This window comes from Cheilinus undulatus, linkage group 11, assembly GCF_018320785.1.
Source record: "Cheilinus undulatus linkage group 11, ASM1832078v1, whole genome shotgun sequence".
NCBI classification, from domain to species: domain Eukaryota; kingdom Metazoa; phylum Chordata; class Actinopteri; order Labriformes; family Labridae; genus Cheilinus; species Cheilinus undulatus.
In genome coordinates this window covers 906,954-924,436 of record NC_054875.1, presented here as the reverse complement: position 1 = coordinate 924,436, position 17,483 = coordinate 906,954, and the positions used below count along the sequence as shown (strand labels likewise).

At 45.2% G+C, this 17,483-nt stretch overlaps 2 protein-coding genes across 2 annotated transcripts; both read right to left on the bottom strand.

The window, feature by feature from the left end:
* Positions 1–1,299: 1,299 nt before the first annotated feature.
* Positions 1,300–8,635, bottom strand: LOC121516953 (pyridoxal phosphate binding protein). Its single transcript, XM_041798404.1, has 8 exons — positions 8,479–8,635; positions 5,551–5,658; positions 5,440–5,475; positions 5,139–5,214; positions 2,891–3,031; positions 2,674–2,816; positions 2,405–2,503; positions 1,300–1,890 (listed from the first exon to the last, which is right to left on the bottom strand). The coding sequence occupies exons 1-8, from the start codon at positions 8,566–8,568 to the stop codon at positions 1,699–1,701; spliced, it is 885 nt and encodes a 294-aa protein (XP_041654338.1). The 5' UTR covers positions 8,569–8,635; the 3' UTR covers positions 1,300–1,698.
* Positions 8,636–10,000: 1,365 nt separating this feature from the next.
* snrpg (small nuclear ribonucleoprotein polypeptide G) lies at positions 10,001–12,377 on the bottom strand (the record flags this gene model as incomplete). The annotated part of the gene is made up of 2 exons (XM_041798558.1): positions 10,001–10,157; positions 12,228–12,377. Coding segments are annotated over 2 exons (201 nt in total), but the record flags the coding sequence as incomplete, so codon positions are not given.
* Between the last annotated feature and the right edge of the window lie 5,106 nt (positions 12,378–17,483).

Genomic DNA, 17,483 nt, shown 5'->3' with positions numbered 1-17,483 from the left:
GGTCTCTAATTAGTGCATTAATCTCTGCTGATAAAGGTCTCTAATTAGTGCATTAATCTCTGCTTTAGAAGATCTGCAATTAGTGCATTAATCTCTGCTTATAAAGGTCTCTAATTAGTGCATTAATCTCTGCTTTAGAAGGTCTCTAATTAGTGCATTAATCTCTGCTTTAGAAGATCTGTAATTAGTGCATTAATCTCTGCTAATAAAGGTCTCTAATTAGTGCATTAATCTCTGCTTTAGAAGATCTGTAATTAGTGCATTAATCTCTGCTTTTAAAGGTCTCTAATTAGTGCATTAATCTCTGCTGATAAAGGTCTCTAATTAGTGCATTAATCTCTGCTTTAGAAGATCTGCAATTAGTGCATTAATCTCTGCTTATAAAGGTCTCTAATTAGTGCATTAATCTCTGCTTTAGAAGATCTGCAATTAGTGCATTAATCTCTGCTTATAAAGGTCTCTAATTAGTGCATTAATCTCTGCTTATAAAGGTCTCTAATTAGTGCATTAATCTCTGCTTTAGAAGGTCTGTAATTAGTGCATTAAACTTTTAGATTTTAATTAATCGCATGCTTTTGGTTAATGTGAAGCAGATCTACAGTGTTCAGTGTAATAATCCCACAGATGTAACAGCACTTTCCTGCTGTATATAATAATGATAATAACGGTAATAACTTTATTCGCGGGGCTTTTTATCGACTGTAATCAGAAACTTCATTTGAACATGAAAACGTGATGTTTTAGTCATTATTTGTTTGTTGGAGCCTTTTTAGATCTGCCAGTGGGTTCAAGTCTCAACACAAGTCACATTTTTTTTTTTGTTGCCATGAAACAGGAAGTAGTTTTTTCCACGGTCTAAAAAGGAGGAGGAGCCATGAATCTTAGCAGAGTGGATGAAAATCTGTCAAACCGCACACTGAGGACCGAAGTTCTACAGAAACGCTGTTCACTCAGTTTTACCGTTTAGAACTTTGGCGGGAACAAGACGGCAGCCCGCCTTGTTCCCGCCGCCGTCTCTGTGATTTTCTGACCTTGAATAAAAACACATCAGATATTTTCATCATGTGATTTATTGCTTGGCTTCGCTGTAAACATGGCGTCTACACGTCCAAGCTCACGGCAGTGACTCAGATACACAAACGCACGCCCACATGGAACCACAAAAACACGAGTTTAAAAACAGAGTCGACACGTTGCATAGATTCACTCCCCTCACTCCTCTCCACCAATCACAGCACAGACACATGCACACCGTTCACACCGTACCAAAACAACACCAAACGCCGCACTGAGAGTCTATAAAGGGATCAATGGTTTATTCAATCAAGGCGGAGTCTGTACAAGAAGAGCGCCACATTGTTGTGTTAGACGTCACGTTTCTGCACGGTCACATGTCGGGTCAAAGGTAGAAAACATCAAACGAATCCTCGCTAACATGTCAGACACTTCCCGCCTCGTCTGCTCTGACCTGGCGGTAGATTCCTACGGGTTAGTGACACATTAAACATCAGACTACTCCTGCGCCGCCGCCGCTCCGTGGTGCTCTAGAGAGCGGGCGGCGAACAGTGACGAGGATTAATCAAACACACGCTAAATGAGGCCGTGATCTGAGCTCCACCCACGGCGTGGAGACGACCCGCCTCCCCGCTCCAGAACAGTTTTGAACTTCAGACGCAGACGGCGAGCTCCTCCTCCCTCCTAGTGTCCCGACACGCTCAGATGCTGCATCTTCTTGGCTGCCTCCTCGGACACCATCTTGGAGGTTTTCTCCGGGCTGGGGGCCGGACTCGGACCGGGACTCGGGTTCGGAGTGTTCGCCGCGCTGTTGGGGTACTCTCTGTTCCCGAAGATGATGCTGCCCACGCGGACGTTGGTGGCGCCGACCTCGATCTGTCACAGGAGAGAAGACGACAGCAGAGACGTTAGCCTGCACGCTTTTGTTTGTTTGTTTGTTTGTCTATCAGAGTCAGAGCTGACCACAGACTCCGCCTCAGAACAGTCCTGCTCATCTGGTACGTCACCAGTAGGCGGAGCTAAATTAACCAGCTTCTTATTGATTTTAACTCTCAGTATCGTCGTGTTTCTTCGTCACGTTTGGTTCCTGGTGCTCAGCTCTGAGGTCATTAAAGGCTGAATATAAACTAAAGCGGTCTAAAACGTTACCGTTAATCTGAGAAGTAAGACTAAAACCACAGAAACCAGTAGAAATGATGCTCAGACTCCTCCCTCTATGACGGAGCGTTCACTCCTCGACTGTGAAGTAAAACACTCATCCATCATAAAAGTGAAAATTTTTGAGTTCCAGTTTTAAAAATCTGAGTTTTATAAACTCAGAAAGATAAAATCCTCACCAGGCTTTAGTCTGGATCTAAATCTGTGATTTACAGAAAAGTTTTAAACTCACCGCGTGTTCAAAGTCCGTAGACATGCCCATACTGAGCTCCACGTCCTCCAGGGGAAGCTTTAGACTGTCGCACACTTCCTGTCTCCGACTGATCAACATCTGCAGGAGAGAGATTAACCCTGAATAAACTCTGGATCCAGGTTCCGGTCCTGGTCTGACCCCTTTAGAGGGTTTTAGAGTTACCCACAATCCTCTCTGTTTAAGGATGTAAACAAATATAAAAATAAATAAACACCCCCCCCCCCCCGCCCCCCCCCCCCCCCCCGTACCTGGAAGTCCGGGTTGGGGCCCAGGCTGAGGTCATAGCCGTAGCGTCCGATGGTCATGAGTCCTGAGAAGTCCAGGGCGGGGCACTGCGACACAATGTGCTTCACCGTGTCCACCGTCTGGTCCGGAGGAAGGCCGTGTTTACCTGCGGAGCGCACAGGCGTGAGTATTCCACACACACCTGGAGGAACTATTCTCACAGGGAGAGATCAGACTCACTCTGTTCTCCGCTGGTGTTGATCTGAACCATGACCTTTAACCTCTGCATGCTGGACCCTCGCAGACGCTGCCAGGAGCCGTTCACCTTATCGGCCAGCTTGGCCGAGTCCACCGTCTCCACCAGGTACAGGTTTGGCACACCTGGGAACACGGCGGGACAGTTTGGTTATCCCGTCACAAGAACAGGCTCAGTCATGACGGAGCACGCTCAGTAGCGGTGACTAATAACACTCTGACCCATTATTGGTCAAACGAAGCGACTGGGGAAGACCGTGAGATCAGGGCTGGTTCCACATTAAAGACCCGGGTCTGAATCCAGGGTCATGTGACCCCGATGTTCAGTTATGTAAGCGCTCTGAGTCTGCGATCAGAGGAGGAAACCGCCATGATGGAGACGGAGACGTTCACTACGTTTCTGATTTAAGGCCCAACGTAGACTTGACCATCCAATCAGGGAGCAGGAACTACACTCTTAGCTACACCCTCATTCCTTGCTAGCTCTGCCCACTTTCTCAAATCCGACCAATCAAACACGGGCTTTCCTTTGAGTCAGCTTTGCTAAAGTTTCTGATTTTAGTCCTCATGTGTAAATGATTTAATTAAAGGGAATGTTTGAATGTAATAATAACAATAATAATAATAATACATTTTATTTGGAGGCACCTTTCAAGTCACCCAAGGTCACCACATACAGAAAAAGCCAAATAAAACACCATTAAAACAGAAGATCAACCATAAAAAAACAAGTGAAGTGCACCAGTTAGTGTCCAGTTAGAGCAAAGATGCCAGTTTGAACAGGCGGGATTTCAATGAAGTGATGGAGTCTGACTGTCTTAAAACTGTCTAAAACTAATAAACCAATAAAACTAAAACTAATAAACCAATAAAACTAAAACTAATAAACCAATAAAACTAAAACTAATAAATCTAATAAAACTAAAACTAAAAAAACAATAAAACTAAAACTAAAAAAACAATAAAACTAAAACACTAAAACCAATAAAACTAAAACACTAAAACCAATAAAACTAAAACTAATAAACCAATAAAACTAAAACTAATAAATCTAATAAAACTAAAACTAAAAAAACAATAAAACTAAAACACTAAAACCAATAAAACTAAAACTTATAAAACCAGTAAAACTAAAACACTAAAACCAATAAAACTAAAACACTAAAACCAATAAAACTAAAACACTAAAACCAATAAAACTGAAACACTAAAACCAATAAAACTAAAACACTAAAACCAATAAAACTAAAACTAATAAACCAATAAAACTAAAACTAATAAACCAATAAAACTAAAACTAATAAATCTAATAAAACTAAAACTAAAAAAACAATAAAACTAAAACACTAAAACCAATAAAACTAAAACTAATAAACCAATAAAACTAAAACTAATAAATCTAATAAAACTAAAACTAAAAAAACAATAAAACTAAAACACTAAAACCAATAAAACTAAAACTTATAAAACCAGTAAAACTAAAACACTAAAACCAATAAAACTAAAACACTAAAACCAATAAAACTGAAACACTAAAACCAATAAAACTAAAACACTAAAACCAATAAAACTAAAACACTAAAACCAATAAAACTGAAACACTAAAACCAATAAAACTAAAACACTAAAACCAATAAAACTAAAACACTAAAACCAATAAAACTGAAACACTAAAACCAATAAAACTGAAACACTAAAACCAATAAAACTAAAACACTAAAACCAATAAAACTAAAACACTAAAACCAATAAAACTGAAACACTAAAACCAATAAAACTAAAACACTAAAACCAATACAACTGAAACACTAAAACCAATAAAACTGAAACACTAAAACCAATAAAACTGAAACACTAAAACCAATAAAACTAAAACACTAAAACCAATAAAACTAAAACACTAAAACCAATAAAACTAAAACACTAAAACCAATAAAACTGAAACACTAAAACCAATAAAACTAAAACACTAAAACCAATAAAACTAAAACACTAAAACCAATAAAACTGAAACACTAAAATCAATAAAACTAAAACTAAACTAAAACTAAAAAACTAAACTAAAACTAAACATTTAAGAAAGCAGCAGTAAAAACTGAAACCGACACTAAAAGGGAACCGTTCTACTCTTCGTGGTTAAACGTTCCTATGTAAAGCGGACCAGCAAAGTCAGGGTTAAATGTGAAAATGTCCTCGCTGATATGATGGCCAATCAGAGAGCCCGACTACTCACCCAGGAGTTTGTTGACGTTGCTCTTCTGTAGGTGACCGATGAAGTGCCACTTTATGTCCGGACAGGACGATATGATCTGGAGGGTGGAGAGGAGCGTGTTTAACACCTGAGTATAATTCTGGTGAAAGCTGACAGTCCTGACGCTGGCTAGACTCCACAGACACTCAGATGAACCATCTACGTTTATGAAATCAGAACTCCTGGACTTTATCATAACTTCACAGAAACATCCTCTTTTACTCTGTAAACCTCGTTAGAAGGAAGTGAAGGAGGACTGATGTCTGTGAATGTGTGGACGTACCAGAGGGTCTGAGGCCTTATCCACCAGCTCATTCACCTGGGGAGGACAGAAAACCTCATTACTGATCGCTTCAGTCTTCACGCCGCCAAAGATCAGGACGGTTTTACTCACGTAGTTTTCTCCAAAGTTCCTCTGACCCTGTCGGTACGCCTCCACCACCATGTCAGGAGGTTTGGTCTTACTGACGGCGACGAGGCGAGGAGGCACGGCGGGGAGAGTCTGAGGACGAAGAGACACTCAGCATTAGAGCGGCAAAATAAAGACGGAAGATGGGACCGAATAAAAACAGCGGTTCTCTCTGACACAGCTGTTAGAAAAACAGAAACCAGTCTGACATTCAGAGCCCACCGTGTGGAGGACCGACTCTGAGGGGAGATTTCCCTTTTAAAGGTTTTCTGGGAGAATTATTTTTCAGTTAGACTGACGTCACTAAAGAGCCAGGCGCTGAGTATCGCTGAACCAGCTGGATGGTTGAGGCGCTGACCCGACAGCGAGGAAAGCTCAGGAACGCTCCGGCGTGCTGACAGCGCTGGTTCAGACCGTGCCCGGGTACGGTTTCTCCTCTCCTCTGCTGTCTGCTCTCAAAGAACCCAAGGATCCACATGGTCCACTACAGACACGTTTGGCTTTAGAACCAGCTAAGAAGAAGAAGAGACAACCATGGTAACCATGGCAACCACTCAGGTGAACATTAGTTCAGCCTCCATGTAGACAGGAGAGTCCATCCTACTACTGTGGATGTTTCCAGAGACCTTCCTCATCTACACCTGTACAGCACTGATACTGCAGACCTTTAGCCCCGCCTCTATAAAGCTACTTCCTGTAGACTAACCCAGACTCGAGCGCAGCTGTGTCACATCTCTACTGAACCCAAACACCTCTTCATCCAGACTCGGCCCAGTGCCCGAGTCTGGTTCTTCTGAGCTCACACAGACTAGATGGAACTGGACTTTGGGATCAAGAGTTCTCAGATCCATCTGGGTTCTGGGTGTGAAACCAGGACTCTGTCATCAAACCAGGACTGTGTCACCAAACCAGGACTCTATCACCAAACCAGGACTCTGTCACCAAACCAGGACTGTGTCACCAAACCAGGACTCTGTCACCAGACCAGGACTCTGTCATCAAACCAGGACTGTGTCACCAAACCAGGACTCTGTCATCAAACCAGGACTGTGTCACCAAACCAGGACTCTGTCATCAAACCAGGACTCTGTCACCAAACCAGGACTCTATCACCCACCAGGACTCTGTCACCAAACCAGGACTGTGTCACCAAACCAGGACTCTGTCATCAAACCAGGACTCTGTCATCAAACCAGGACTGTGTCACCAAACCAGGACTCTGTCATCAAACCAGGACTCTGTCACCAGACCAGGACTCTGTCACCAGACCAGGACTCTGTCACCAAACCAGGACTCTGTCACCAAACCAGGACTCTGTCACCAAACCAGGACTCTGTCATCAAACCAGGACTCTGTCATCAAACCAGGACTCTGTCATCAAACCAGGACTGTGTCACCAAACCAGGACTCTGTCACCAGACCGGGACTCTGTCACCAGACCGGGACTCTGTCACCAGACCGGGACTCTATCACCAAACCAGGACTCTGTCACCAAACCAGGACTCTGTCATCAAACCAGGACTGTGTCACCAAACCAGGACTCTGTCATCAAACCAGGACTCTATCACCAAACCGGGACTCTGTCACCAAACCGGGACTCTGTCACCAGACCGGGACTCTGTCACCAAACCAGGACTCTGTCACCAAACCAGGACTCTGTCACCAGACCAGGACTCTGTCACCAAACCAGGACTCTATCACCCACCAGGACTCTGTCACCAAACCAGGACTGTGTCACCAAACCAGGACTCTGTCATCAAACCAGGACTCTGTCACCAGACCAGGACTCTGTCACCAGACCAGGACTCTGTCACCAAACCAGGACTCTGTCACCAAACCAGGACTCTGTCACCAAACCAGGACTCTGTCACCAAACCAGGACTCTGTCATCAAACCAGGACTCTGTCATCAAACCAGGACTGTGTCACCAAACCAGGACTCTGTCATCAAACCAGGACTCTGTCATCAAACCAGGACTGTGTCACCAAACCAGGACTCTGTCATCAAACCAGGACTCTGTCACCAGACCGGGACTCTGTCACCAGACCGGGACTCTGTCACCAGACCGGGACTCTGTCACCAAACCGGGACTCTATCACCAAACCAGGACTCTGTCACCAAACCAGGACTCTGTCATCAAACCAGGACTGTGTCACCAAACCAGGACTCTGTCATCAAACCGGGACTCTGTCATCAAACCGGGACTCTGTCACCAAACCGGGACTCTGTCACCAGACCGGGACTCTGTCACCAGACCGGGACTCTGTCACCAAACCGGGACTCTGTCACCAGACCAGGACTCTGTCACCAGACCAGGACTCTGTCACCAGACCCCTCCTTACAGTGACCATGAATGGGACTGGTGTTAGTGGGTCTGACCGTCAACAGTCTTTTTAATATTTATCATGGACATAGAACTGACAAACAGATCTAGATCTAGAATCTGGATTATGGCCCAGCCCTACTCCACAGCTGCCTGATCAGCTGATTGATAGATTGATATCAGATCAGCTGATCGTCTCTGACCTACACGCCAACCTTCAGCATCACGCAGATCTGCGCGTGTCCACCTGCACAGGTGTGTGAGAGCCGAGGAGAGGAGAAAACCGATCAGTCCTGATCGATAAACCGATCAGTCCTGATCGATAAACCACCACGGTGAGGACAAACATCTATTTCTCTGCCTGCAGCCTCCTCGCGCTCCCACGCACCTCACGCACGGATCGTGCCACCTCACGCACGGAGCATGCTGTTATGAAAGTGCTGCCAGCTCCTCCGCAGAGCTCCGTCCAAAGGTTGAGCTGTTTGCAGCCTTACATAACGCGTCGTGCCCCGCAGAGACTCTCTGTCCCCGCCGGCCGAGGAGCTCCATCGGCGGGGCTCCTCGGCAGGATTCTCCCGGGCTGAGGTTACCTTGGGTCGGCGTGAGGCCGCCTGGTTGACCCGCTCCACCACGGACTGCAGCGCCTTTCCGACCTCCTCCGACATTTTTACTTTCCACATACCGTCAGAGGACGACGACACAGGAACGTCAGGAAACGTCAGGGAACGTGTCTGCGATGACGTCAGCAACCTTTCACAATAAAAGTCCGGCTGGAGAGGAAGTGGGTCCTGAGCAGAGCGCGCCCCCTGCTGGTCCTGCTGAAGAAGACAGCCACTGATGGAGCATGCAGGTTCTGTTTACCAGGGTCCCTAAACCTGGACCTGCAGAGGGCCCCAAACAGACCTGTCTATAGAATCATAGGGGGCCCTAAACCTGGACCTGCAGAGGGCCCCAAACAGACCTGTCTATAGAATCATAGGGGTCCCTAAACCTGGACCTGCAGAGGGCCCCAAACAGACCTGTCTATAGAATCATAGGGGTCCCTAAACCTGGACCTGCAGAGGGCCCCAAACAGACCTGTCTATAGAACTATAGGGGGCCCTAAACCTGGACCTGCAGAGGGCCCCAAACAGACCTGTCTATAGAATCATAGGGGCCCCTAAACCTGGACCTGCAGAGGGCCCCAAACAGACCTGTCTATAGAATCATAGGGGGCCCTAAACCTGGACCTGCAGAGGGCCCCAAACAGACCTGTCTATAGAATCATAGGGGGCCCTAAACCTGGACCTGCAGAGGGCCCCAAACAGACCTGTCTATAGAATCATAGGGGGCCCTAAACCTGGACCTGCAGAGGGCCCCAAACAGACCTGTCTATAGAATCATAGGGGCCCCTAAACCTGGACCTGCAGAGGGCCCCAAACAGACCTGTCTATAGAATCATAGGGGCCCCTAAACCTGGACCTGCAGAGGGCCCCAAACAGACCTGTCTATAGAATCATAGGGGGCCCTAAACCTGGACCTGCAGAGGGCCCCAAACAGACCTGTCTATAGAATCATAGGGGCCCCTAAACCTGGACCTGCAGAGGGCCCCAAACAGACCTGTCTATAGAGCTATAGGGGGCCCTGAAGATCTCAGTGGATGGTGTGATTTTCACAGGAGTATTTATTACAGATGAACTCTGGATCGTGGTTTTTCTGACCTCCATGGGTCCCAGTAACCTCTCCCTTTCATCCCTCCTTACAGACGACCTTCACCCTAAAGAGTCTTTTTAGAGACTGACATAAACGTCAGCAGAGGTAGAACTGGACATTTATTCAATCCAATAGCAGCATTAGTTTTGGTTTATTCAGCAGTGATTTAAACAGAACTTTAGCTTCAGTAGGCCTGCTTTAACCATCTCTGCGGATGCTTTTTAAATTTTAAAGGTTTACAAAAACACGTGGACCTCCTTTGGTGGAGGGATGGCGGTGGATTTTAAAACACAGCTTTGACCTTTAACCTGCCGGTTTCAGAGACATGCTGACCTTAAATGTTCACTACATATAAACTAAACTTCAGGCCAGTTCACAGCTTTAATAAAACTCAGATCAGATAAAGAGGCAGACAGGAAATACAAAGAAGAACAGATTTATTCACATGAACAGCTCAAACAAAGATCAGGACTCAGCCGCTTTAAACAAAAATACAAAATCTAAAAATAAAATCAGAAAAAGAGGATCAGACTCTCTCTAACGCCTCCAACATGATGATGCTGTTCCCTCGGATCACCTGGAAAAGACCGGAAAAAAATAGAGTTAGACTGACGTCAGAGTGTCATTTTATATTTCTAGATAAGGTCAGAGGTCAGCTCTGTAACAGTCTCACTATTTAAAACCTCAGAGATAAACCGCCATAGAAACAGATGACAAAACATCAGCCAATCACACGGCTGAGTTCAGCTCAGCTGGTGTTTTATGAGCTTTGATGACATCATCTTTCTATTTACTATCAAAGACATCATAGGATGACATCATCTTTCTATTAATGATCAAAGGATGACATCATCTTTCTATTAATGATCAAAGGATGACATCATCTTTCTATTAATGATCATAGGATGACATCATCTTTCTATTAATGATCATAGGATGACATCATCTTTCTATTAATGATCATAGGATGACATCATCTTTCTATTAATGATCATAGGATGACATCATCTTTCTATTAATGATCATAGGATGACATCATCTTTCTATTAATGATCATAGGATGACATAGGAAATGAGGAAAAAGTGGCAAAAATGGGCAGCAAGGAGTAAAAATAGGTACAGGTGCATCTCAGAAAATGAGAATATCATGAAAAAGTTCAGTCTTTTTGTCCCTCATGTCAGAAAGGTAAACCCATATATTATATAGACTCATCACACACACAGTGAAATATTTCAGCCTTTATTTCTAGAAATGTTGATGATTATGGCTACAGATAAAAAAAAACAAAATTCAGTGTCTCAGAAAATCAGAATATTAGATAAGATCAATTAAAAAGGATATTTTCAACAGAAATGTCAGGCTTCTGAAAAGTCTGTTCATTTCTATGCATCAGTACTTGGTTGGGCCTCCTTCTGCATGAATTACTGCATCAATGCGGCGTGGCATGGAGGCGATCAGCCTGTGGCACTGCTCAGGTGTAATGAAGCCCAGGTTGCTTTGACAGCGGCCTTCAGGTCATCTGCATTGTTGGCTCTGGTGTCTCTCCAATCCTCCTCCCGACTCTGGGACCTTGAAGACTGGAGAGGACCAGAATCCACATTGGCTGAAGTCCAGTGTGAAGTTTCCACAGTCAGTGATGATCTGGGCTGCCATGGCATCTGCTGGTGTTGGTCCACTGTGTTTTATCAGGTCAAAGGTCAGCGCAGCCATCTACCAGGACATGTTAGAGACCTTCATGCTTCCTTCTGCTGACAAGCACCATGGAGATGCTGATTTCATTTTCCAGCCGGACTTGGCACCTGCCCACACTGCCAAAGGTACCAAAAGCTGCTTCAATGACCATGGAGTTACTGTGACTGTGACCTGAACCCCATAGAGAATCTATGGAAGATGAGAGACACCAGAGCCAACAATGCAGATGACCTGAAGGCCGCTATCAAAGCAACCTGGGCTTCATTACACCTGAGCAGTGCCACAGGCTGATCGTCTCCATGCCACGCCGCATTGATGCAGTAATTCATGCAGAAGGAGGCCAGACCAAGTATTGATGCATAGAAATGAACAGACTTTTCAGAAGCCTGACATTTCTGTTGAAAATATCCTTTTTTATTGATCTTATGGAATATTCTCATTTTCTGAGACTGAATTTTGGGTTTTCTTATCTGTAGCCATAATCATCAACATTTCAAGAAATAAAGGCTGAAATATTTCACTGTGTGTGATGAGTCTATATAATATATGGGTTTACCTTTCAGAAAAGAGGGACCAAAATACTGAACTTTTCATGATATTCTCATTTTTCTGAGATGCACCTGTAAGTGGGGAAAAAGTGGCAAAAATGTGAGAAAGGAAGCAAAATGGAGGTAAAGCAGCAGAGAGGGTTCTAGTAACAGAAAGGGTTAAAAAATGACTAACAGGGTTAAAAAGAGTCTCTTCTCCAGTCTTTTTGGTAATCAGACCTTAGCTGTCAACGTTGGAAGAGTGGGTGGAGCTACCCTGGCTCCGCCCACTTTTCCAACATTGACAGCGAGCCCGAGTGTCTCAGGATAACCTCAGCGGGGGATCGGTGCTAAACAAAGACCGGCAGACTGGAGACTTTAAGGTCTGCTGTTGTCAGACCTCGGGAACGCCGCTCGCCATACTGACCACCATGCCGATGCTGTTCTGCTGTCCTCCTGGTCCCATCTCCACAGAGTCGTCCACCACCAGGTTCATGAAGGGGTCAAACCCTCGGAGGATGCCCTGCACATGTCTGCCTCCGTTCAGCTTCACTACAGGACAGAAGAAACCACCGACCAATCAGCATTCAGGATCAGTCACTGTTCCTGGTCAGTCACTGGCTCACTGCTGCTGGTCCCCTGGTCTTTACCAAGTCCAGAGTCCAGAGTCAGCAGTCTGCCAGGAGATCTTAGAGCCCTTCATGAAGTTCTATGGAGATCCTGACCCCCCCCCCCCCCCCATGAAACCAGAACTACCAGAAACTAGTTTACTGACCCTAGTGTTACTGGGTTTGATGGGCCAGCCAACTGGTCTGGCCTGAACCCCATAGAGGATCTCTGGAAGATGAGAGACCCCAGACCAGCTGAAGGCTGCTATCAGAGAACCTGGACTTCAGAACCCCCCAGCAGGACCATCACATTAATCACAGTCTCTCTGTAGACCACCTGTTAAACCTGGACCAGTATTTACTAAATCCACAACCAGTAAACCCACACAGCAGTCTTCACGTCAGTCCTCAGTTTGATTACCCAACCAGAGCCCTAAGGTCCTCTGACCAGATGCTGCTGGAAGTCCCCAAAACCAGACTGAAGTCTAGAGGTGACAGGGCCTTTGCAGCGGTCCCCCCAGACTCTGGAGCAGTCTCCCCATCCTTATCAGAGCCCCCGACCCTGCAGGGTTTTAGATCTAAAGACTCACTTCTCCTCCCCGGCCTTTCATAAACCAGCTCATGCAGACCACAGACCCTGCAGGCTTTATACTTCCACTGTTTCCTTTCGTTCTGATGGTTTTCTCTGTTGTGGTTTCTGAGTACAGCGGCGTGGCGGCCGCTGTCGCCTGAAGGCGCTTCATGAATAAATCTGACTTCATTTCCCACAAACTCTGAATTTAGCCCTGATGGTCCGACCACACTCCAGCCCCCTTAGACAGCCAGGAAATGTTTGAATGAAGGTTCAGCATGTTAGCCTTATTCATCTACTAACAATGGAGTTAGCATGTTAGCCTTATTCATCTACTAACAATGGAGTTAGCATGTTAGCCTCATTCATCTACTAACAATGGAGTTAGCATGTTAGCCTTATTCATCTACTAACAATGGAGTTAGCATGTTAGCCTTATTCATCTACTAACAATGGAGTTAGCATGTTAGCCTTATTCATCTACTAACAATGGAGTTAGCATGTTAGCCTTATTCATCTACTAACAATGGAGTTAGCATGTTAGCCTTATTCATCTACTAACAATGGAGTTAGCATGTTAGCCTCATTCATCTACTAACAATGGAGTTAGCATGTTAGCCTTATTCATCTACTAACAATGGAGTTAGCATGTTAGCCTTATTCATCTACTAACAATGGCGTTAGCATGTTAGCCTCATTCATCTACTAACATATTAGTTAGCATGTTAGCCTTATTCATCTACTAACAATGGAGTTAGCATGTTAGCCTCTTTCATCTACTAACATATTAGCGTTAGCATGTTAGCCTCATTCATCTACTAACATATTAGCGTTAGCATGTTAGCCTCTTTCATCTACTAACATATTAGCGTTAGCATGTTAGCCTCTTTCATCTACTAACATATTAGCGTTAGCATGTTAGCCTTATTCATCTACTAACAATGGAGTTAGCATGTTAGCCTTATTCATCTACTAACAATGGAGTTAGCATGTTAGCCTCATTCATCTACTAACAATGGAGTTAGCATGTTAGCCTCATTCATCTACTAACATATTAGCGTTAGCATGTTAGCCTCTTTCATCTACTAACATATTAGCGTTAGCATGTTAGCCTCATTCATCTACTAACATATTAGCGTTAGCATGTTAGCCTCTTTCATCTACTAACATATTAGCGTTAGCATGTTAGCTCCTCTTCTACCACTGGTAGTTAATGACAGTAAAGCCCGCACAGACTCACTTCTTCAGCTCTGGAGGGTGAGCTTTACTCATGATGAATACCGAGGATCACAGACCGACACCACCGTCTGAAAGTCGTTTCTCAAACCGCGGAAGGGAAAACGTGCGGAGAAGAACCGGAAATAACCAGAGAGCTTCCTGTTCGGTAGCATGTCTGCTGAACCAACAGCGCCACCACGAGGCCCGGAGGACAGGCTGAGCGGAGAGAGGATGGGTCCAGGCCCCCCCTACTCTGTGAACCCCCACCCACACAAAGATTCAGATTTTAAAAACCACATTTTCACACATTTATGTCTAATTTTAAATATTTTTCACATTTTGACATCGTTGATATTTTGGTCTGCACATGTTCTTAAACATCTTTACAGGTCATCAGTTATTTGGTTTCAGTCATGAATTTATCGCCGATACTTCCTGATTATTCTGCTCTGATAATCCTTAAAGCAGCGTTCCCCAACCAAAGAGCCAAACTGCTGAAAAACACCTCTGAGAGCCTCAGTCTAAGAAAAAGAAGATGGGTGAGAAGGGACAAAAAATGAGTAACAGGTAGAAAAACAAGGCAAAAAAAGAGTAGAAAAAGCAGCCAAGAGTGGCAAAAACAGGCAAAAAGTAGGAAAAAGGTGGTGTTTGATGACAAAAGGATGCTTAAATGGATGAAAAGTGTCAAAAATGGTACAAAGGGGGACAAAAGTTTCCCATTTTTAAGGTTTTCGTGGGGAATATTCAAAATGAAGCCGTCAAAGAGCCACTAATGATCACGCTGAGTATCACTGCCTTAAACTGATCAGTCTGTTCATTCAGCTCCATGCAGAGGTTCACAAAGCAGATCACCTGTTCCTGGTTTATGGTTCCACGCCTCCCCTGAAGCTCTGCAGCGCCCCCCAGTGGAGGCCCGCCATTATATTTATGAATGAACTAGACTAGAGGAACCAAAACCATGACACACACGATAATGAAAACTTTTAAAGAATCAAACTGACAGAATTTAAATGATGAAACAGTCTGGAACCAGGACCAGGACACCCTACCCTCCATCCAACAGGACCAGGACACCCTACCCTCCATCCAACAGGACCAGGACACCCTACCCTCCATCCAACAGGACCAGGACACCCTACCCTCCATCCAACAGGACCAGGACACCCTACCCTCCATCCAACAGGACCAGGACACCCTACCCTCCATCCAACAGGACCAGGACACCCTACCCTCCATTCAACAGGACCAGGACAGCCTACCCTCCATCCAACAGGACCAGGACAGCCTACACTCCATCCAACAGGACCAGGACAGCCTACACTCCATCCAACAGGACCAGGACACCCTACCCTCCATCCAACAGGACCAGGACACCCTACCCTCCATCCAACAGGACCAGGACACCCTACCCTCCATCCAACAGGACCAGGACAGCCTACACTCCATCCAACAGGACCAGGACACCCTACCCTCCATCCAACAGGACCAGGACACCCTACCCTCCATCCAACAGGACCAGGACACCCTACCCTCCATCCAACAGGACCAGGACAGCCTACACTCCATCCAACAGGACCAGGACACCCTACCCTCCATCCAACAGGACCAGGACACCCTACCCTCCATCCAACAGGACCAGGACACCCTACCCTCCATCCAACAGGACCAGGACACCCTACCCTGGACAGGACACATAGGTACAAGGTCTAGGTGTGAGGGGCTGGGGGATCAGGATGAGCTGAACAAAGTTTAACATTTAAAGGAACAGACCACTCAAAGGTTGTGAAAAGTTCATTTTTAATCACGTCTTCTACAAACTCATCTCCAAAAGACTGAGAAAATGGAAGCTTCAAACCCTTTAAATATTTCTGACGTGTTCACAGCAGCACTAAAACCAGCAGCTGAAGTCCTCCTGATGGTTCTGGTCTGGGTTCTTTCATCGAGCATGCAGGGACGTTTGCATAGAGGATCAGACAGATGCACTCTTTTACATCAGTTTATAATCATGAGACATTTTTATGATAGTAAAACTAATTTTTGATAGTGTGGGGTAAAATATTACCGCTAAAACGCCGAGGACAGAACGTGCCATGAGGACGAGCGCTCAGCTTTAACAGACTGGAGATAACTGACTGAAAATATCAGGAAACATTTCTGAGGTAAAGTAAACTCAGGTAAACTCCAGCTAACACAGACTGAACCGTTTACTCTAGTCCATAATAGTTAGCACACCCTCACCGCCACAGGAGGGACCGAGGGGCAACTTCACTCATGGTGAAAAAAAGAGTAAAATGCCCATAGGCATTCTGGGAAAACTGCAGATTGGAGCACAGTGACAAAAATCATTTGTGTTCATTTTAAACTAAAATGTTCTATAAACTCAGAGTAGAGCTGAATCAGAGTTTAAACTAAACACGGCTCATGTTCAGGAGCCTCCCACCGTCTGGTCTTACTGTTCATCAGAACAGAGGTACGCAGGTGTGGGGACACCCCTAGCAGACCTCATTAGGCCTCATGTTCAGGGTTTCTACCCCCATAGAAAGCCCCGGAGCCTCTGCTGCCCTCTCACAGGTTTTTACCACCAGGTAGACTTCTTAGATTTAAAGGAACCCAAACAGAGAACATCTAAACCCTGACAGACCATTACAGCGCTCAGACATGTTCTGTAAACTTCCTGCTTTCATTCTGATCTCAGGACGACACTAGAAGAAACTCTGAACAGACGTTTTACTCCTGCTGAGCTGAAATTCAGAGAACATGAGATCCACCACGACGACCCAGGGCCTACTTTACCCCCTGACTGCAAAAACACAGGAGAGTTAAATCAAATCCAGCTGAAGAGACGTCTGACCTTCAGACGCTCACGTTCTCCTCATGATGGAGAATAAACTCCAGGAGAAAGATCTCTGCAAGGGATCGTCCACAGAACAGTCTGAGGCCACTCCTCTTCAAGCTTCATCAGGTCTAATTTAAATAAAAATCATGTGTTTTGTCTTTTTATCCCCCCCCCCCCACACACACACACACACACACCCACACACACACACACACACACACACACACACACACACACACACACACCAGCACCAGGCGACCAAGAGAAATAAAAGAATGTTATAGCCCAAAGAAGAATCACGTTTATTTGATTTTGTCTCCTTCTTTGTATAAAGAAAAAAAAAATTCTCATCATTTTTGTTTGGATAAAAAAGAATGATCAAAGAACAGAACACTGGGGATGTAACATTCTTTTCCCTCACCTGCACCAGCTCTGGGTGTGTGTTAGCTT